The sequence below is a fragment of the Pelodiscus sinensis genome, chromosome 4 (genome assembly GCF_052426305.1).
Source record: "Pelodiscus sinensis isolate ZL-2025 chromosome 4, ASM5242630v1, whole genome shotgun sequence".
Taxonomy (NCBI): Eukaryota; Metazoa; Chordata; order Testudines; family Trionychidae; genus Pelodiscus; species Pelodiscus sinensis.
Window position 1 is genome coordinate 7809679 of NC_143055.1, and position 20044 is coordinate 7829722.

General features: G+C 45.5%; 1 protein-coding gene across 5 annotated transcripts in view; it reads right to left on the reverse strand.

The window, feature by feature from the left end:
- The window catches only part of PTPRA (protein tyrosine phosphatase receptor type A), a 246022-nt gene that overhangs the window by 56160 nt on the left and 169818 nt on the right, over positions 1-20044 (reverse strand). For 4 of the 5 annotated variants that reach the window (XM_075930988.2, XM_075930990.2, XM_075930991.2 and 1 more), the window contains 4 exons: positions 10511-10589; positions 7719-8081; positions 5127-5147; positions 2580-2594 (listed from right to left, as the gene is read on the reverse strand). In XM_075930988.2, coding sequence (XP_075787103.2) covers positions 2580-2594; positions 5127-5147; positions 7719-8081; positions 10511-10589 — 478 coding nt within the window. The remainder of the gene's footprint in view (positions 1-2579; positions 2595-5126; positions 5148-7718; positions 8082-10510; positions 10590-20044) is intronic. The other variant, XM_075930987.2, reaches the window with a different exon arrangement.

A 20044-nucleotide genomic window follows, 5' to 3' on the forward strand; every position in this document is an offset into this window, starting at 1 on the left:
TTCAAAGTTTAGAAAACCAAAACGAGAGAGACCATTGGTCTAGCAATTCCTATATTTCTGAATTAATCTGTAATTGCCAATGTTCCAGCAGGAATCCTGAGTCTCTAAGCTAAGGTCAACTAATCTAATGTATTTTTTTATAAATACATTAGAAGCAATAGGAAGACCAAGGACAGGGTAGGCCCACTGGTCAGTGAGGAGGGAGAAACAGTAACAGGAAACTTGGAAATGGCAGAAATGCTTAATGACTTCTTTGTTTCGGTCTTCACCGGAAAGTCTGAAGGAATGCCTAACACAGTGAATGCTGGTGGGAAGGGGGTAGGTTTAGAAGATAAAATAAAAAAAGAACAAGTTAAAAATCACCTAGAAAAGTTAGATGTCTGCAAGTCACCAGGTCCTGATGAAATGCATCCTAGAATACTCAAGGTGCTGATAGAGGAGGTATCTGAACCTCTAGCTATCATCTTTGGAAAATCATGGGAGACAGGAGAGATTCCAGAAGACTGGAAAAGGGGAAATATAGTGCCCATTTATAAAAAGGGAAATAAGAACAACCCAGGAAACTACAGACCAGTTAGTTTAACTTCTGTGCCAGGGAAGATAATGGAGCACGTAATTAAGGAATTCATCTGTAAACACTTAGAAGGTGGCAAGATGATAGGGTACAGCCAGCATGGATTTGTAAAGAACAAATCATGTCAAACCAATCTGATAGCTTTCTTTGATAGGATAACGAATCTTGTGGATAAGGGAGAAGCGGTGGATGTGGTATACGGTCTCGCATGATATTCTTATCAATAAACCAGGCAAATACAACTTAGATAGGGCTACTATAAGGTGGGTGCATAACTGGCTGGATAACCGTACTCAGAGAGTAGTTATTAATGGTTCACAATCCTGCCGGAAAGGTGTACCAAGTGGGGTTCCGCAGGGGTCTGTTTTTGGGACCGGCTCTGTTCAATATCTTCATCAACAATTTAGATATTGGCATAGAGAGTACACTTATTAAGTTTGCAGATGATACCAAGCTGGGAGGGGTTGCGACTAATATGGAGGATAGTGTCATAATTCAAAATGACCTGGACAAATTGGAGAAATGGTCTGAGGTAAACAGGATGAAGTTTAATAAAGACAAATGCAAAGTGCTCCACTTACGAAGGAACAGTCAGTTTCACACATACAGAATGGGAAGCAACTGTCTGGAAAGGAGTATGGCAGAAAGGGATCTAGGGGTTAGAGTGGACAACAAGCTGAATATGAGTCAGCAGTGTGATGCTGTTGCAAAAAAAGCAAACATGATTCTGGGATGCATTAACAGGTGTGTTGTGAGCAAGACACGAGAAGTCATTCTTCTGCTCTACTCTGCGCTGGTTAGGCCTCAGTTGGAGTATTGTGTCCAGTTCTAGGCACCGCATTTCAAGAAAGATGTGGAGAAATTGGAGAGGGTCCAGAGAAAAGCAACAAGAATGATTAAAGGTCTAGAGAACATGACCTATGAAGGAAGGCTGAAAAAATTGGGTTTGTTTAGTTTGGAAAAGAGAAGATTGAGAGGGGACATGATAGCCGTTTTCAGGTATCTAAAAGCGTGTCATAAGGAGGAGGGAGAAAATTTGTTCATCTTGGCCTCTGAGGATAGAACAAGAAGCAATGGGCTTAAACTGCAACAAGGGAGGTTTAAGGTTGGACATTAGGAAAAAGTTCCTGTCAAGGTAGTCAAACACTGGAATAAATTGCCCAAGGATGTTGTGGAATCTCCATCTCTGGAGATATTTAAGAGTAGGTTAGATAAATGTCTATCAGGGATGGTCTAGACAGTATTTGGTCCTGCCATGGGGGCAGGGGACTGGACTCGATGACCTCTCAAGGTCCCTTCCAGTCCTAGTATTCTATGAATCACATAAAAGAACTAAACCAAGCGACTTATTCTAATCAAAACAGCTGGAATTTGGATTATTTGATGGCATGAACAAAACTGAGAATTATTCAGCAAGCCATTTTTAAAAAATGAAAACATTAGGGGAAATCATGATTAACAGGCAATTCCCAAGCAGAAAAGAAGGGGAGAATCTGAGGAAGTGGGTTTTGCCCACAAAACCTCATGATTTTTATATATATTTGTTAGTTTCTAAGTTCCACAGGACTACTCATTGTTCTCCCTTACTTAGAAATTATTCACTCAACTCTATGGAGGTTTTCAAGAGAGGTTAGCTACCGCAACTGAAGAAATGTTTTCAATAGAAAAATCACATCCATGGGTGCCAGATTTTCTACGTAGCCCAAACACCTTAGGAAGGAAACACTTTCAAACATCTGATCAGAATAGTCACACAGGGAGCTGTGGGGTGGCCGAGTACTTCTGAAAACCTGGATCTTACTTACGTGTCTAAATGGAAGTGGAGTTCATAGAGTTCAATAACAGGTGCTGAGTACTTGAAAATCTGGCCCCAGAGACCTTTAATATCCTGCCCCAAGAGTGCTTTCAAACATTATTAAAAAATCCCAAGCCACAGTTGGGCACGTTTAACAGAGGAATACACATAATACAGACATAACATGGCAACAAGATCGGAACTTCTCACCTCTTCTGCCCAAACCTGCACAACAAAAAAGAACAAAACATGAACACCTTAGTCACAGAGCAATAAATATTATAAGAACCACCAGGAAGGAGTACTGAAAATTGAGACCGAACAATATTGTGACACAATCAACTTATAATTTTAGTGTCAGCCTCACAATATTTTTCTTTTAACGCCCTGCCTCCTGGAGAGCTGTGATTATATGAATACAGCTTTCATTGAAAGAAAAAAAGGACATTTATAGCCTTTCTGCTTGTGGAGAAACATTTTACAGCCTGATTTGAGAAAGTCCTAATGTCTCAGAAACCAGAAAGTCAGTAAAACAACCACAACTTTTCCCCCCAAAGTCTCATAATATTTAAACTGATCTTATAACATTTTTGAGACCTGACGTGATTTTTGAGCACTTGGGGTTAGGGATGTAAAATCCCATTTAATTGGTTAATGGGTTAACGTAATGATTAACCCATTAACCTATTAAAGGGAGGGAGACTTGGGAGGATGACACTCCAGGCTGGCAAGGTTGAAGTGCGCCCGCCCCCCACCGTGACCAAGGCTGGAGCACCCTCTTCTCTCCTGGACAGGACTGCTCCATCTGGGCTGGGAGCTGCTCCAGTGTCCACCAGTTAACTAGAACCAGTAAGCCTCACCTGTTAAGGGTGAGGTCTACTGGTTAACCAGTTAACCAGTCACATGCCTACTTGTGGTTGGTATTCCTAGAAACATACAACTCATCAGGTCCAAGGATAGGCAGATAAAGGTGTCAATGGCTATAAAATAAACCAAGAAGAACTCAAGATTATTTTGTATAAAAATGTAATATGCAGTGTCAAATAAAACAGGGGTAAAACTAGTACACAAGACAGAAGAAATTCTTAAGGCAAAGAAATCACTGTAAATAGTGAAGTATAACAAAGATAATTTTCAAATGGAATTCAAGCTTTTTATTACATTCTAATGAATGCTGGATTGTAGCTCTCAGAATCTTGATCACTTTTATTGTCACAATCTCACACTGGGCGCTCAGTTTCTCAGTACATTTGATCATATGGCCCCTGTAGGAGAGAATCCTGTACTTGTCCTATTAGCTCTACTTAGTGGAGGAAGAAGCAGTAAGTGCTGCAAAACAGGAAGATGAATCCAGAGATCACTGTCTGGCTGAGCAGACTCTGAAATGGGAAATGCTGCTATGTAAAACGAGGTATTTCTGAATCACGAAAGGCTCAGTGAAGGAGACAAGAACTCCTACAGAATATAGCTGCACATAGCTACCCACTGGGTGTAATTCTAAACCAATGCAACGGAGAACAGTGGGCATGTATCTGCATGACTAAGACTGTGGGTCAGATCCTAAGCACTGCCGCTAATGAGCCAATGCCAATTTACATCAACTGAGGACCTGATCCAATAAAGATGCTGGATCCAATAATTGCAGGAATGGTTAAACCCCAAGACACACAATTGTAAGACAAAGCACAGTAAAGAACAGCTCTGGAATGGCAAGGGGCTGAATCAGACGTAACCTAATACGTCTCTCTCAGCCTCTAACTTGTGTAATCCTTGTCTGTGTTTTTCGTTCTTTGTAAGATGTCTTGACAAGTCTCTAGCAATGTAAAAACGGTCTTCCTTAAACCGTTGTGATATGCACATGAGCTGGAGGAAGTGAGGAGTGGAAAAGGAGATAAACTGAACAGATACTGCTTCCATAGGAGCCAAATATTTTATTATTTAATTTATTTATTTAAAATATTTTTACCCCGTTCAACGGAGCCATGTAGATTAGTGTACTTGAAAAAGGGAAATGAAGCGGCGATTTACAGGATCTGACGACGAAGGGTTCTGGGTTCAGCAGATCCCCGTCTAGACTGCCGCGCTGTGCCGAAAATCAGCTATCGGCGCAGCGCGGCGGCCATTTTGATTTAAATGAAGCGGTGATTATTTAAATTGCCGCTTCATTTCCCTTTGCCGTCCTGCCTAATCTACATGGCTCCGTTGACGGAACCATGTAGTTTAGACACACCCAAAGTTAAAAACTTGAACACACAGAAATGGCTTTGGAAGTTTAAAAGTGCTTTTCTCTCAGCTTCCAGATTTTACAAAGCTGGCATCTTTGAACATTTATATTAGGGAAAAACCCCACCCCCATCTCCTTCCACTTCCTTTCTGGGAAGCTTGGGTCAGAAAAAGTAGAACCAACCATGTAAACAAGGCTCACACTTTACCATAGGAATCCTTTTACAAATAGTTTGCAAAGGGCTGATAAACTGCTGGATGTTTTAGTAAAATATTATTTGATTGCTACTGAATTAACAGGTTGCTTATACCCATAGCTTATGAACATATATGAACGCTTCTTAGGTGCTGATAACATTCGATATCATATGCTATTTGTCTGCAACATGCATATAACATTTATCAATCATTTACTAACCCTTTGTGAAATATTTATTTACGGTACCTTAATATAACGAATGATTGAACCAAGGGCTCAGTCAAGATCTGTCAGGACCTAGGATATAGAATGAGTGTCTAGGGGTAAGTGCTTACCTTGGCCGTCTGCTGGCCCACCTAGAGAAATCAAAAGAAACCATGACAAGTGTCAGTGACTGAACACATACTTCTTTCATCAGAGCTTGTTATTTCAATCCCTTCCAACTGTGGATCACAAAGTCTGTGAAACTAGGGATGTAATAGTATAGTCCAGGGGTGGCGAACTCGTGGCTCGCAAGCCACATGCAGCTCTTCTCCCTCAAGTGTGGCTCGCTAAGCCGTTCCTGCACCCCCCCATCCCCCCATGCTCACCGGGGTAGCGATTCAAAATGGCACCCAAAATGGCAGACATTGATGGGAGTCTGATATGGCCTAAGCTTGTTTCTTAAAGGGGCAGACTCCTTTTTTTTTGGCTTGACTATTCTGGTGAAGCTCTTCGCATTTTTTCTGCTGCTGTTTTGGCTCTCTTTGTTAAAGGGATTGGCCATCCCTGGTATAGTTGATTAACCGATAAGCAGAAGCCTATAGGTTAATACTACAGACTACGTGCATTTTTCCCCATCCCCCGCCAGTAAATTTTTTTTTAGCAGGCTAGCCAGCAGCCCAGCTCAGTCCCGGCTTGCGCCAGTTCTGGAACCTACCCCTGCTGCATCTCTGCATTTAAAGTGTATTAGGAGCCAGGCAGGCAGGCATCTCGGCTCAGTTGCTGCTTGTGCCAAGTCCAGGAGCTTAAACAAGCCCCTGGACAGGGGCTGCTGCTACCCCATGCTGCTGCCTCTGTATCAGAGGCAGTAGCATGGGGAGACAGGCAGCCAGTCCGCAAAGGGAGCTGTTCTTTAAACCGGCTCCCCTCGCAGACCAGCTCCTGCCTGGCAACCCCATGCTACTGCCTCTGATACAGCACTGAGTTCCCGGCACCTCCCTCCTCCTGTAGCCCAGATGAGCCCAGCACCCTGCACCTTCCCCTCTTCCCCCCGCAGCCCAGCCCAGCCCAGTGCCCCCCTAGCATGGCACCCAGGGGCAACTGCCCTCCCTCTGCTCCCCCCCTCGCTATGCCTCTGCTGGGGGCCCGGAACATCCGGCTGCATCCTCCGCCCAGCCCGGCTCAGGGCTTGGGGGATCCAACACCGCACGGGCACTTTGGGAGCCAAAACACCCCGGCAGCCATACTGAGGCCCGGTACCAGGCTGTGGCCCACAGTTTGGGAAATGCTGGACTATTCAATTAACTGATATTTAACATCCCTACTTCAAACCCTCCTGTGTGGCAGAACGGCTTCCCCCATTTCATAACATCGTAGAGTTTAGGACCAGAAAGGACCACTATGACCATTTAGTTAAACTTACAGCATTACAGAGAATCTCTCCTGAAAAGATGATGTGCTATTTGCTTGTCCAGTGCTTAGTGCTAAGGAGCCCTCAACCCTTTCTTGGGCAATTCCTTTTTGGATCCCAATCAGAACTGTGACCTAGATCCTGGCTCTTAGGCGCCAGGACTATGCCAGAATCATGGCCAGCATGAGGAGGCCCTGTTCCCTCTTCAAGGTCCGTAGGTATTATCAAAATACAATGACATGGTGACAATATCTGCTCTCTGGACCATTAAACTGAGCAGGATCTCAATGAGGTTTTGTTTTGTTTTTCTGCTTATATGTGCTTCTCAACCCTGAGGACTGGGTATCATTAGCCCATTAGACATGAGGAAAGAGCCAGTGGTAATGTGACTAGCCTAAAACCTATGGCAGAAGTGAGACTAGAAGTCAGGACTCCTGGCACCCAAATCCTGTGCCCTACCACATCCTATTGTTCTTCCCTGGGTACAGGCTGGATTTTGTTTCTGTTTTCTAAGAATAAGGGCCAGACCATCGGCTAGTGTAAGTCACTTTTACTCCATTCATTTCAATGAAGAAAGGCCAGTTTACACCAACTGGGGATCTGACCTTAAAAATTTACTTCTGATTAGCTGATTAAACTAAATTTAACATCCCTAATCGACTAGTCGATGGATTTTCCATCAACTAGTTGATTAGTCAATAAGCGGGGAGAGCAGCGGGGTTAGCGCCCAGCCCCAGCAGCTAACCCCACTGCAGCTCTGCCTTTTACATAGATTAAGAGCTGGCAGGCTCTCAATACATTTAAAAGGCTGGAGCGCAGTGGGGGGACCCAGCATGAGCAGGGACAGCTGATTCCTGGCACGTGCCAGGTCCCACCTGCTGCACTTTTGATTTTTAAATATATTAAGAGCCAGCAGATTCTTAATACATTTAAAAAGCAGAGGCCACTGTCTGGAACTGGGCATGAGCCAGATTTCCGGTTTCCGTCCCGCTCACCACGGAGATGGTGCTGGGGGGAACTGGCTTTTAAGCGAGCTCCCCTCAGCACCAGCTCCTGCTCCCTCCCTTCCCCCACCTTGCTGCCTCTGATAGCGGCAGAAAGGGGAGGGGAGGTGGGGAAGTGACTAGTTGAGGGACTAGTCAACTATCTGATAGGCATTTGCTTATCGGATAGTCGACTCGTCGCTTACATCTCTACTTCTGATTTGCAAATGTTTGCAGCAAACTGAAGAAAGGAGAATAAAGCCAAATATTGAAGAGGTGAGGGGTCTGGAGCAAAGTGAAGAAAGGGAAGAAATGAAGTGTCCTTGCCATACCTGAAGTGACAATGGCTTCTGAAGAAGTCACTTCCATAGTGATGCTCCCTACTGCAGCCACTGTCTTTACATCTTGAGAAGCTGTTTGTGAAAGGGAAGATGTTGTGCTGGGTGGACTAGAGGTGGATGCAGGCACAGGCACAGTTGTCCTCATGGTGCTGTTTTCAGTAACTGGCGAGACGCCAGTGGCATCCTGGGTGAGTTCTGGGGTTTGCAGAGTCGTAGGCGCTGACACCACGGAAGGTACGGTTGTTGGAGAGCTAGCATTCAGGCTGTTTGGACTAGTGATCTTTTCGCCACCTGCCTTCGATGTAAGGGCTTTCACAGAATGCACAGTGGAGGTGTGCTCTGTAGACGGTGGCACTGGAAGTAACAAAGCACAAGGCAATCTCCAATGTCCTTTTATTCCTTTCACTCCCCAGCACTGGGGCAGCTCAGCTAGGGAACACCAAATGGAACCGATTCTCCTCTGGCTTTACTTCAGTGTCACTCCACTGACTATAGTGCAAAAGGAGAATCAGGCCCTGCACCTGCATTGCAGACATTCAGTGATTGGTAGGTGTCTGATCCAGCTCCCACTGAAATCCGTGGGAGTCTTTCCAGCAGCTTCAATGGGAACTGGGACTAGTTTGGGGCAACCACAGATATGTGACTGTCTCAATCCTTCCCATTCATTCTCAGACACACATTATTTAAAAGGCAGGTTTTCAGTATTAAAAATGTAGCTGAGCTCAGCTTTCATCTGACAAAGCAAACGTTTGCACTGAATGAAGAGTCCAAATACAGTTTCATTTTGCACTGAGGGAGGTCTGAACAGAGGAAAAGATGAGCTCAGGGAAGGGATATTGCAAACACAAAGGCACAAATGCCCATCATCCACAATTGCAGGGTTTTGGTCATGTGGGATGCGCCCACTAAAAATGCTTCAGGGTAAGACACAGAATCCCTCAGGGTTCTCGCCAGCACACTGTGGGGAAAGACTTCCCTCCTAATCCCATCAGGCTGCTGCTCTGGGACTGGGGCAGGCATAGCCTGCAGCTGGTTCCAGCCCAGACAGGCGCAGCGGGGCACTAGGGAAGGGTCTCCTCATCCCTGCACACGCTCCCCATAGCGGAAGGGAGGGGGGAGAGGAAAGGGAGGGGGAGCTTGGCACAGCCAGGCCCTGGTACCACATGAAGGCAGCAGCCCAGCCCAAGATCTGCAGAGCAGCTCCAGCCCCACCCACTCCCAGAGCAGAGCCTGTAGCGAGGGTGTGCATGTTAACCCCTTAGCTTCTGGAAGCCGCACACCCGGGTGGGCAGGGGCAGGGACAGCCCTAGGGACACAGAGCCCAATACGGGAGTCATGCTGCCTGCTCTGCTTGCTGGGATGCCCTGGCTCCTACACTCCCACACTCCTGCTTGCCCTTCCAGCAGGAACCGGAGCTGGTTCTCCAGCCGGCAGCTGCATGTTTACCACAAGGCTCCAACTGGTGCTGGGGAAGAACGGGGGCTAAGCTCCTGCCACGCATGCCACTCAAAATTGGCACGCATGCCGTAGTTCGCCAACCTCCGTACTAGACCTAGTGTCCAAAAAGGAAGCCTTTTTCAGTGGGACTACTAGAAAAACTAGTTAAGCTGTATGTAGGGTTTGTTTTAGCCTCCATAAATCTGCATAATTTAGTTTCCTTAAGTGTTACATGGATACAAATCCCCAATATAAAAACACAACACTGGTGCATAATGAGGTCTGTACCTATGTATCTTATCCAGCAGGCCACAGGGTACCTTGCACTAATGCAAGCTCCATCTTGCTTCGCATGTACACTTGACATTTTCACTATTGTAGCTACATTAGTGCAAAAAACCCGATCCCACATTACAGAGATGGCTGTAGTGATAAAGGCAATATAAAAGCGATGTTTTACACTAATATTATCCCCTGCCTTTGCTGCCTTGCTGCATATCTCATTAAAAACATACACAATAAGTGAGGATCTTGGATGTTTGCAGGCCCAGCACCCTCTTCTAGCAGACATATACTGATCATCTACTATCATAGAATCACATAATACTAGGACTGGAAGGGACCTCAAGAGGTCATCGAGTCCAGTCCCCTGCCCTCATGGCAGGACCAAATACTGTCTAGAACATCCCTGGTAACATTTATCTAACCTACTCTTAAATATCTCCGCTGATGGGAATTCCACGACCTCCCTGGGCAATTTATTCGTGTTTGACCACCCTGACAGTTAGGAATTTTTTCCTAATGTCCCTCCTAAACTTCCCTTGCTGCAGTTTAAGCCTATTGCTTCTTGTTCTATCCTCAGATGCCAAGATGAACAAGTTTTCTCCCTCCTCCTTATAACACCCTTTTAGATACCTGAAAACGGCTATCATGTCCCCCCTCAATCTCCTCTTTTCTAAACTAAATAAACCCAATTCTTTCAGCCTTCCTTCACAGGTCATGGTCTCTAGACCTTTAATCATTCTCGTTGCTCTTCTCTGGACCCTCTCCAATTTCTCCACATCTTTCTTGAAATGCAGTGCCCAGAACTGGACACAATACTCCAACTGAGGCCTAACCAGCGCAGAGTAGAGCGGAAGAATGACTTCTGGTGTCTTGCTCACAACACACCTGTTAATGCATCCCAGAATCAGGTTTGGAGAATCATCTGCAATTCCTATCAGATACTTCTTCAAGGCAGATAAGTAAAAGAGGGGAGGAAGTGACTAAGGATTTGAAGACCCCCTTGTTCAATCCCAACCACTGTTTACAACTGAAAGGAGAGGAAGCCATGGACAATGTCTCACCTGTGGTAATGTTGTCTGCACCTAGACATGTCAGGCCACTTCCAAGCAAGAGGACAAAGAACCACGAATCCATGTTGACCTGGGAAAGAAAACAACATGCTGTATTAGAAAGCCTGTGGCACTTTGCCTATTCAACTCAACCACAGGGTGCATTTCTGACCACTGTTCACTCGCATATCCAGGCAGAAAGAAGACTGAGCTGTAAAAGTCTTACAATTAAGGTCATTTAGTCCATCTCTGTCCCATCACCTACAGGGGTCATGTTTAGAAATGCACTATACAGAACTGTCTCCAGGGCTTTGTCTAATACAGTTATCAATAACACTTGGCTCTTACATAAAGCTTTTTCCTGGTAGATTTTAACCAACTTGACCCTAGGAAATATTTCAGTTTTACCAGTGAGAAAACTGAGGCACAGAGCAGCGTACAAGGTCAACCTGCTGGCTGATGAAGGAACGAAACCCGGGTCTTTTGAACCCCAGGCCTCTAAATTAGAAAATTCAGTAATTGCATTTTAATCTGCCTGGGTTTTGCACCTGATGTCTGATGTCAGTACAAATTAATCAACTCGTTTGTCTCATGGAAGTCAGAGATGGAGAGTCAGTTTCCATTGCAGGGTGATTCCCTGTATAACATGCTTTTGGCATTTATCCAGTTTTAGTTTTCAATGTCTCCTGGAACAAAGTTTCCCCCACTTCTCTTAACAGACAGACCCTTCTACTGATTAAGCCATCTCATTTCCAGAGACGGTTTTACTCTTGATGTTCAGCCTATTTTTCCCCCCTTTCATGACATCTGTTCTCATTGTATTTATTTTGCTCTGTTTCAATCCGGGGCCCATCCCAAGCTCTGGGCACTCAGACAACACTGAATCATAAACATACTAAAACAATGCCCAAAATACAGTAATTCCTCATTTAACACTATAGATATGTTTCAGAAAATGATTGTGTTAAGTGAAAACGTGTTATGCGGGGTCAATTTTCCCATTGAAAATAATGGAAAAGGTGGGGGTTGTGTTTCAAGCGGTGGTGTCTGTTGGGACCGGGACATAAGGGGTCTGGGTTACAGCAGGGAGGGGAGGTGTTTGGCTCTGGGGAAGGGAAGGGTAGGAGAGGGAAGGGGGATTGGGTTGGGAGTATACCCCTGTGACGGGTCTGCCAGGACCCGCACTGCATCTGGTGAGGTGTCTCCGGGGAACGGTGTGGCGAGCAGCGAACCCTCCACCACTTTGCAGGGAGGTGGGGGAAGCCGGCAAAGGGACGGCTGGGGAAATCGTGTTATTCTGGGGACGGTCGTGTAATTCAAAAAAATGTCCCCCCCCCCCCCCCCCCAAAAAAAAAAATTTGTGCTATCATGAAAATGTGTTCAGCGGGCACATGTTAAATGAGGAATTACTGTACATGGATGGCCCTCTCACCCTCACTCAAACTGAAATTAGAAATTAATGGAGATTGCCTATCTCCTAGAACTGGAAGGGACCTTGTCAGGTCATTGAGTCTAGTCCCCTGCCTTAACAGCAGGACCAAGTACCATCCCTGACAATTTTTGCCCCAAATGGCCTCCTCAAGGATTGAACTCACAACCCTGGGTTTAGCAAGCCAATGCTCAAACCACTGAGCTATCCCTCCCTAATTAGGACTCTAACATCACCCAGAACTACCCACTCAGACCTCTTTCCCACAGAAAGCCTTGCAGAAATCAAACTTGTGGGATGACCTAAAGGTCAACAAACCCAGGCTCTGGGGGACCAATAGAGGAACTTAGTTCTAGAGACAAAAACCCTTCATTGAAGTCTCCTTGCTACCAGCCCCTCCTCAGTGAAGCGTGGATTATTGCTAGCTTGAGCACATCAAGTGATCTGAAATACTCTATCACACAGGGAAGAAGATGCCTCTGCAACCTGGTCTGCCCTAATGAGAGCAAATCACTTAGAACACATTGCCTTCGCCTACAAGAGTGATCCCGCACATGGCTGCCTAACCAGTCACAACAGCTCATCTTTCTTAATAACTGGTTAAAGGTAGGAATGTTGAAAAGAGGTTAGTGAGGTAACCATAAAAAATCTGAATGTTTACACACCATGGGCTCGGCCGTAAATAGCTTATATACAGAGTCTGCAGTGCAGCTGGGTCCCTGGAACTGGGGCTGGCAGCCAGTGTGTGCCAAGAGCCAGCTCCTGGTCCCATTCCCGGGGAGCCAGATGTACTGCAGGCTCTGCGGAATAAGCTTTATACTCCAGAGCCTGCAAAGCCAGCTCCCCGAGTGTACTAGCTCTTGTCTGCTGCCCCACTCCTGGGGAGCTGGCTGCTGATCCTCGCTGATGCCTGAGATCTAGCAGTGTGGGGCGGCAGCCAGCTCCCGGCACAGCTCCCAGGAAGCAGACTGCCATCCCTCACTGCAGGCTCTGTATCAGAACCCACAACCTTGGGAGCAGGGATAAAAACCAGCATGTAACCATTATGGTAACAGTAAACTCATACTTATTAGTTAACCGTTTAAACAATTACACTATTACATCCCTTGTTAAAGCTTAGCCAGCTCAATCTGAAACAGTTTAATGTCAGTGTAACTCGCACATCCTCTGGGTGTGGTGAACTCTCTCATCGAGCAGCACAGAGACCACTTACGGAGAGAATGAGTGTAGCATTGTTACTAGTGAGCTGGCTTTTAGCTCATGTGGTAGAGGCTTGTGCACTAAGCTCCAGAGCTCCCAGGTTAAATTCTGCCTGTCAGCATTACAAGTGGGGGCTAATCTGGGATTTCAACTATGAAACCTACACACTACCTGTGCGTGAAGTGTTGGGAGAGGGGGTGTTGGACCTGAGTGGGTGAGGGTCGGTGGATGGGTGGGGCAGGAAGGATGCCATTCAGGGAGTGGTTGGCACCTTCACTGATAAAGGTTCCTTTATTGGTGAGGGTGCTAACTGCTTTCTGGGCGGTGTCCTTCCTGCCTTATCCATTCACTGACTTTGATCTTTGTCTGCTCAAGTTTGACATCCTTTCTCCTGATGTGCATGGAGGTGGGGGGTGGGCGACAGAACATCTTTCTCCTCTCCTCCGCTTCCCTTCTCCTATTTATTTCGAGTTTCCTTATCCTTTAATCATAACTCCGGTCATCTGAGGAAGTGGGCTGTGCCCACGAAAGCTCATGCTACCATCTACATGTTTTGTTAGTCTATAAAGTGCTATCAGACCATTTGCTTGCTGTTTTTTTTACTTGCTTGGTGTGGTGCACGCTGTCATCTAATGGTACTGAGACCACTTACGGAGAATAATAAGCGTGTGCTACAGCCTTACCTAGCAGCCAGCTAGTTTTAGCTCAAGTGGTAGAGGCTCATGCACTAAGCTCCAGAGACCTCCGGTTCAATTCCAGAAGAGGAATAGTCCTCAGCCCCAAAATTAATTAAGTATCTCCCCCCCCCCCCCCATGAAAATTATTGCCCATACCTTTCCTAAGCCATACTGAGGTTTCCTTTTCTTGCAACAGTGTCACACTCTTGTAGCCTCTTCAGCTCATGGTCCACTATGGCCCTCAGATCCCTTTCTGCACTACTACTTCCTAGATCACTTCCCATTCAGTGTGTGAGAAACTGACATTAGAATCATAGAATAATAGGACTGGAAGGGACCTCGAGAGGTCATCGAGTCCAGCCCCCCGCCCTCAAGGCAGGACATTGTTTGGATACAGATCCTAACTTTCCCAAACTTCTGGGGGAAGACAGTATGAGTGGGGAATTAGATCAAGGCTTTTGTCTCAGGCCTCTCTGTACTGCCAAGGTTTGTGAATGTGAATAAACTTCACCAAAACCCATGAGAGCTTCCATTCTGCAAGAAAACCAAAACCAGGAAAGCCCCACATGGTATCAGGTTGTGTAACAGACTTCTTAGATCTCAGCATTAAAGCAACTAAAACACTGCATGTGGTACATACAGGGAAGAACATTATGAAAGCAGAATTAGCATAAAAGGGAAAGTAGGTCCTGTCAGCTCAAGCACAACCATTTACTTCTCTCAATATGACTTATTAATCTGCAATTGATCACCAGTAATGAAGACAGAGCAGAGGGAACACAGAATCATAGAAATATAAGACAGCGCAGAGAACTAGACTAAATGACTTCTTGAGCTGCATTCTAAGGAGTTTGTCCAACTTGCTTTTAAAAAGCTTTCAATGACGGGGATTCCACAACCTTCCTTGGCAACCTTTTCTAGTATTAAGCTATCCTTATAGTTAAGTTTTTCCTAATATCGAATCTAAGTCTCCCTTGCTTTAGAAGGGGCCCATTCTTGTCCTACATTTAGTAGATGTGCACAACAATTGATCACAATTCTTTTTAGAACACTCCTTAGCACCGTGGTCCCCAACACGGTGCCCGCGGGCGCCATGGCGCTTGGCGGGGGGGGGGAAGCGCCGGCCCCGGGCGCACGGCGCTTGGCGGAGGGGGGAAGCGCCGGCCCCGGGCGCGCGGCGCTTGGCGGGGGGGGGGGGAGCGCCGCCCCCGGGCGCGCGGGGGGGGGGGGGGCGGCCGCAGGGGGGGGGGCGGCCGCCCCCGGGCGCGCAGCTATGAAGGGGGGGCGGCCGCCCCCGGGCGCGCAGCTATGAAGGGGGGGCGGCCGCCCTCGGGCGCGCAGCTATGGGGGGGGGGGCGGCCGCCCCCGGGCGCGCAAGTGTCCCCGCCCCCTGGTGCCCGGCGGGCGAACGGCCACGCCCCCTGGCGCCCGACAACCTCAAAAGGTTGGGGACCACTGCCTTAGCATATCTGAAGACTTATCAGGTTGCCCTTTCAGTCTCTTTTCTCAAGACTGAACAGGCCAAGTTTTTAACATTTCCTCATAGGTCACGTTTTCTAAACCCTCAATCATTTTTGTTTTTCTTCTAGACTCTCTCTCTAATTTGTTCATATATTTCCCAAAGTGTGGCACTCAGAACTGGACACAGTACGCCAACTGAGGCTTCATCAGTGCTGGGTAGGGTGATATCTCCCATCTCTTACATACACCCCAACATATTTTTTTTGCAATTTCTTTTTTTTGCAATTTGATCAGTGTTGACTCATTCAATTTTTGATCCACTATAACCCCTCATCGTTCTAAGTAGTACTTTTTTCTAGCCACTTATTCACATTTTGTAGTTGTGCATTTGATTTTTTCCTTCTTCGGTAAAGTACTTTGCACTTATCTTTATTGAATTTTATCTTGTTGAGTTCCAACTTGTCATGATCATTTTGAATTCTAATCCTGTTTTCCAAAGCTCTTGAAACCCCTTCACAGCTTTATGCTTATAAAAGCCGAGAGAAAAAACAAATCTCCACTCTATTATCCAAGTCATTAATTAAAATAATTTACTAATACCAGGCTCAGAAACAATCCTTGTGGGATCCCATTAGACAGATCCTCCTAGTTTGACAACTAACATACTCGGAGTATGGTCTTTGATAGGTTCGATTAATTGGCTAATCCAATAGCGCCTCCACCTTTGAAGCCCCAGGGATGTTGCTACACTTCAAAGGCGCAAGCACCATGGGGAGCATTCAAGCAGTCTCCCGCTGTCCCCATGTGCCCTGTGGCATTTCAAAGCAGCAGCGCCTCATGGAGTCCAGGGTCAGCAAGGAGTCCCCAGCTGACCCCAGGCACCACACGGTGCTGCCACTTTGAAGCAACCTCTCCTCTTTTTCCCCCTTGCTGCCTTTTTCATATAGAGGCAGCGGGCAGGGGGAAGCGACTAGTCAACTAGTTGTTCACATCCCTAAGTCTTTGAACCAGCTGTGTTTCCCCCCCATATTAAATTTAATCTAGACTGCATTTCCCTAGTTTGCTTATGAGAATGTCATGTGGGACTGAATCAAAACCAAGACTATCCACCCCTATCCACTAGGCCAGTAACCCTGACAAAGAATTAAGTCGAGATGGTTTGACATGGCTTGTTCTTGACAAATCTATGCTTGTAGAAGAAGCTTCAACTTCATGCCTCATACACTAGTGCACCTCTTTGGAAAAGAGCACATGAAGCTGCTAAAAATGCAACAGGTTTGGCCACAAAGAAAGACCCCCACATGCCATGATCATTCAGCTGCTATCAAATGAATTCTCACCCCACTTGTTAGGAAGTGCATGATTAAAGATCAGAGACAATCAAAAGGATCCCAAGTAGGGCAACCCGTGAGCTCTGGAATTTTCAGATGGCGAGGTATGGCAATCTGATGAGGTGCTTATTCCATGCAAATAAGACAGGGAAATCTCCTTCCTCTTCCCCCATCTTTCATGTTTAAAACACATTTGGGATTTCCTCACCTTTGTCAACACTGGATTTAGAACATTTTGTACAAAGATGAACAGATGAGTCACTGTGTCTGGGAGGGTTCCTAATCATACCGAAACACTCTGTACTCACACAACACTTCTGCTCTTTAAATCTCACTGATCAATGGAAAATGTGTATATTGAACCTCCCATCGCCACTTCATTTTATTTCAACAGAAAGGCATTTTGGACTATTCCCATTTCCAGCAAATTGGATGCCTTCTTGTTACATGCCTAAGCATACTGCATGAAGGAACAATGGCATTATTTGCCCAAGGTTACTCAGTGAGTGACAAATTAGAAACAGAACTCCCCATATCCTGATTCTCAATCTCTTGCTGCTAACAGCTCTGATACGTGGGTGAATGCATAAAATTATATATGTATCATAAGGTTTTATAGTCCCACCTATCCAATAGTATCTAAGCACTTTCCAAATACAATCAATAGTAGTAGCGAAGTTCCTAAGGCACTACACGGAGTCTGTCTAGCTCTTCCACCTGCCCTAAAACATCCTCATTTGGAGTTTGAATGAAGTCTCGTTGTTAACAATTACTTCCTCAGTCTGATATTTCCTCATCTTGATAATACACTTGCAGATATATTAACTACCACCACTTATACAGGGCTTTTTATCCATAAATCTCAAAGGCCTTTTCATATTATCCCCGAAATTGCAATAGAGATTAGGGATGTAAGCGACTAGTTGACTAGTGGGGGAAAGGAGGGAGTGTTGGGGAAAGGTGGCTTAAAAGCTGGTTCCCCCCAGATCCAGCTCTGTGGAAAGGGGCATAAGAACATAAGAACAGCCATACTGGGTCAGATCAAAGGTCCATCAAGCCCAGTATCCTGTCTGGGAACAATGGCCAATACCAGATGCCCCAGAGGAAAGGATCACAACAGGTAATCCTCACATGATCCCTCCCCTGTCACCCACTTCCAGAGAAACAGATGCTCAGGATACCAATTCTACCCACCCTGGCTAATAGCCATTGATGGACTTAACCTCCATGAATCTATCTAGCTCTTTTTTGATCTGTGTTAAAGTTCTAGCCTTCACCGCATCCTCTGGGAAGGAGTTCCACAGGTTGACTATGCACAGAGTAAAGAAAAACTTCCTTTTGTTTGTTTTAAACCTGCTGCCTGTTAATTTCATTTGGTGACCCCTAGTTCTTATATTGTGGGAATAAATAAATAACTTTTCCTTATTCACTTTTTCCGTGCCAGTCATGATTTTATAGACCTCTATCATATCCCTTGTTAGTCTCCTCTTTTCTAAACTGAAAAGTCCAAGTCTTTTTAATCTCTCCATGTGGAACCCGTTCCAAACCCCTAATAATTTTTTTTGCCCTTTTCTGAACCTTTTCCAATCCCAATATATATTTTTTGAGATGACGCGACCACATCTGTACACAGTATTCAAGATGTGGATGTACCATGGTTTTACAGAGAGGCAATAAGATATTCTCTCTTATTATCTATCCCTTTTGTAAATGACTCCTAACAATTTATTTACTTTTTTCACTGCCGCTGCACACTTGAGTAGATGTTTTCAGAGAACTGTCCACAATGACTCCAAGATCTCTCGAGTAGTTGTAGCCAAATTATTCCCCATCATATTGTATATGTAGTTGGGATTTGTTTTCCAATATGCATTGCTTTGCATTTATTAACATTAAATTTCATTTGCCATTTTGGGGCATTGGGACCGCGTTCCACCTTTGAAATGTACAAGAGTCCCCATTGGGGCTTTTGTACATTTCAAAGTGGAAGCACTGCATGGAGCTTGGGGCCAGTGGGGGACTCAGAGTCTCCCGCTGGCCCTGGGCTCCACGTGGCATTTCAGTCTTTGAAATGCACGAGAGCCCCCACTGGGGCTCTTGTACATTTCAAAGGCAGAACATGGGTGGCACTTTCACCTTTGAAATGTAGCAACAGCTGGGCGGGCTCTTGCTACATTTCAAAGCGGAAGTGCCCTTATCAATTAATCAAATAGTCAATGGAAATTCCATCAACTATTTGATTAGCTGATTAATCTAATTTTAGCATCCCTAGTAGACAAAGGTGAAATTCTATTTGAAGTCACAAAGAATCAGGAATAAAACCCAGGAGTTCTGAATTCGAGCATAAAATGCTATCCACTGGATCAAGCTGCCTCCTCCTATAGCAGGAAGAGGTTCATAAGCCTCTTACCATTTTCACTTCGATTCTTAACCAAACACAGGGATGAAATCAGACTGTACAACGACAGCAAAGTGAACGTCCTGCATACATAGCCATTATCATTATATCGATGAGGGCTACAGGAACTTACGTCAAAGACACATACTAATTCCTGGAATGGCCCTGTGGGCAATTGCTAGAAAGGCCATTAGAAGAAGACAAAATGATACAAATCCCTCCTCGCCTGCACAGTTGAGTTGGCTAACACTGCTCTGACATGGTTTAGGATTACATCAGTTGTAACGCAGCTGTCTATTTTAACAGCCCCTTTGACATACAGGGTTTTTTTTTTCATTTCATTGATTCCCAAGCAGATTGTACACGGAGGAAAAGGGTCCACAAATGCAGGACAGTGATATCAAAATCAACAAGTTCTCCAAGTCCCCCTCTCCCATTACTGCTGTGAAAGTTGCCAGTACAGAGAGTTCAAATAGAGACTTTGGCAAGCTCTGTGTAATTTTTTGTCAGCTCATTTATTGAAAGGCTGTGAGTAGCGGGAAGAAATGGATGCAAGGCAAGCTCAGTGGCATCACTGGATAGATCATTGAATATAAGCCTTGGGAGCTGCATATTTCATCAAGTGTCACTTGCAAAAGCTGTATCATCACCTTAAAAAGGACCCAGAACAACAAAGAGTAGCCTATGTATCATGAGACCTTTGTAAGTCAGTCTTGTCCTGAGAGACTCCTGTCCTGTTATTTAAGTCCGTCCTCTTCCCAAATGCTGTATTAATAAGTGACAGTGCTACGCTGTGCTGAGCTCTTAATACAAAAGACCTCAAGTGTTCTTCCCCAAAGCCAAAGCAGTCAGCCTCCCCTCCCCCACTCCTCCTCCTTGTGCTGATTCGGAAACAGAGAGGAAATACTTGTAATGTTATCAATATAAACACAGCTCTTGGCTAGCTGCAACATCCTGTGTGCTTCACAGAACACCACCCTGACGTCATGTCTCTGGATCCACCAGAGAAAAAACTCAACTGTAAGATGGCTTTTGCCAGACCTCAGCAAT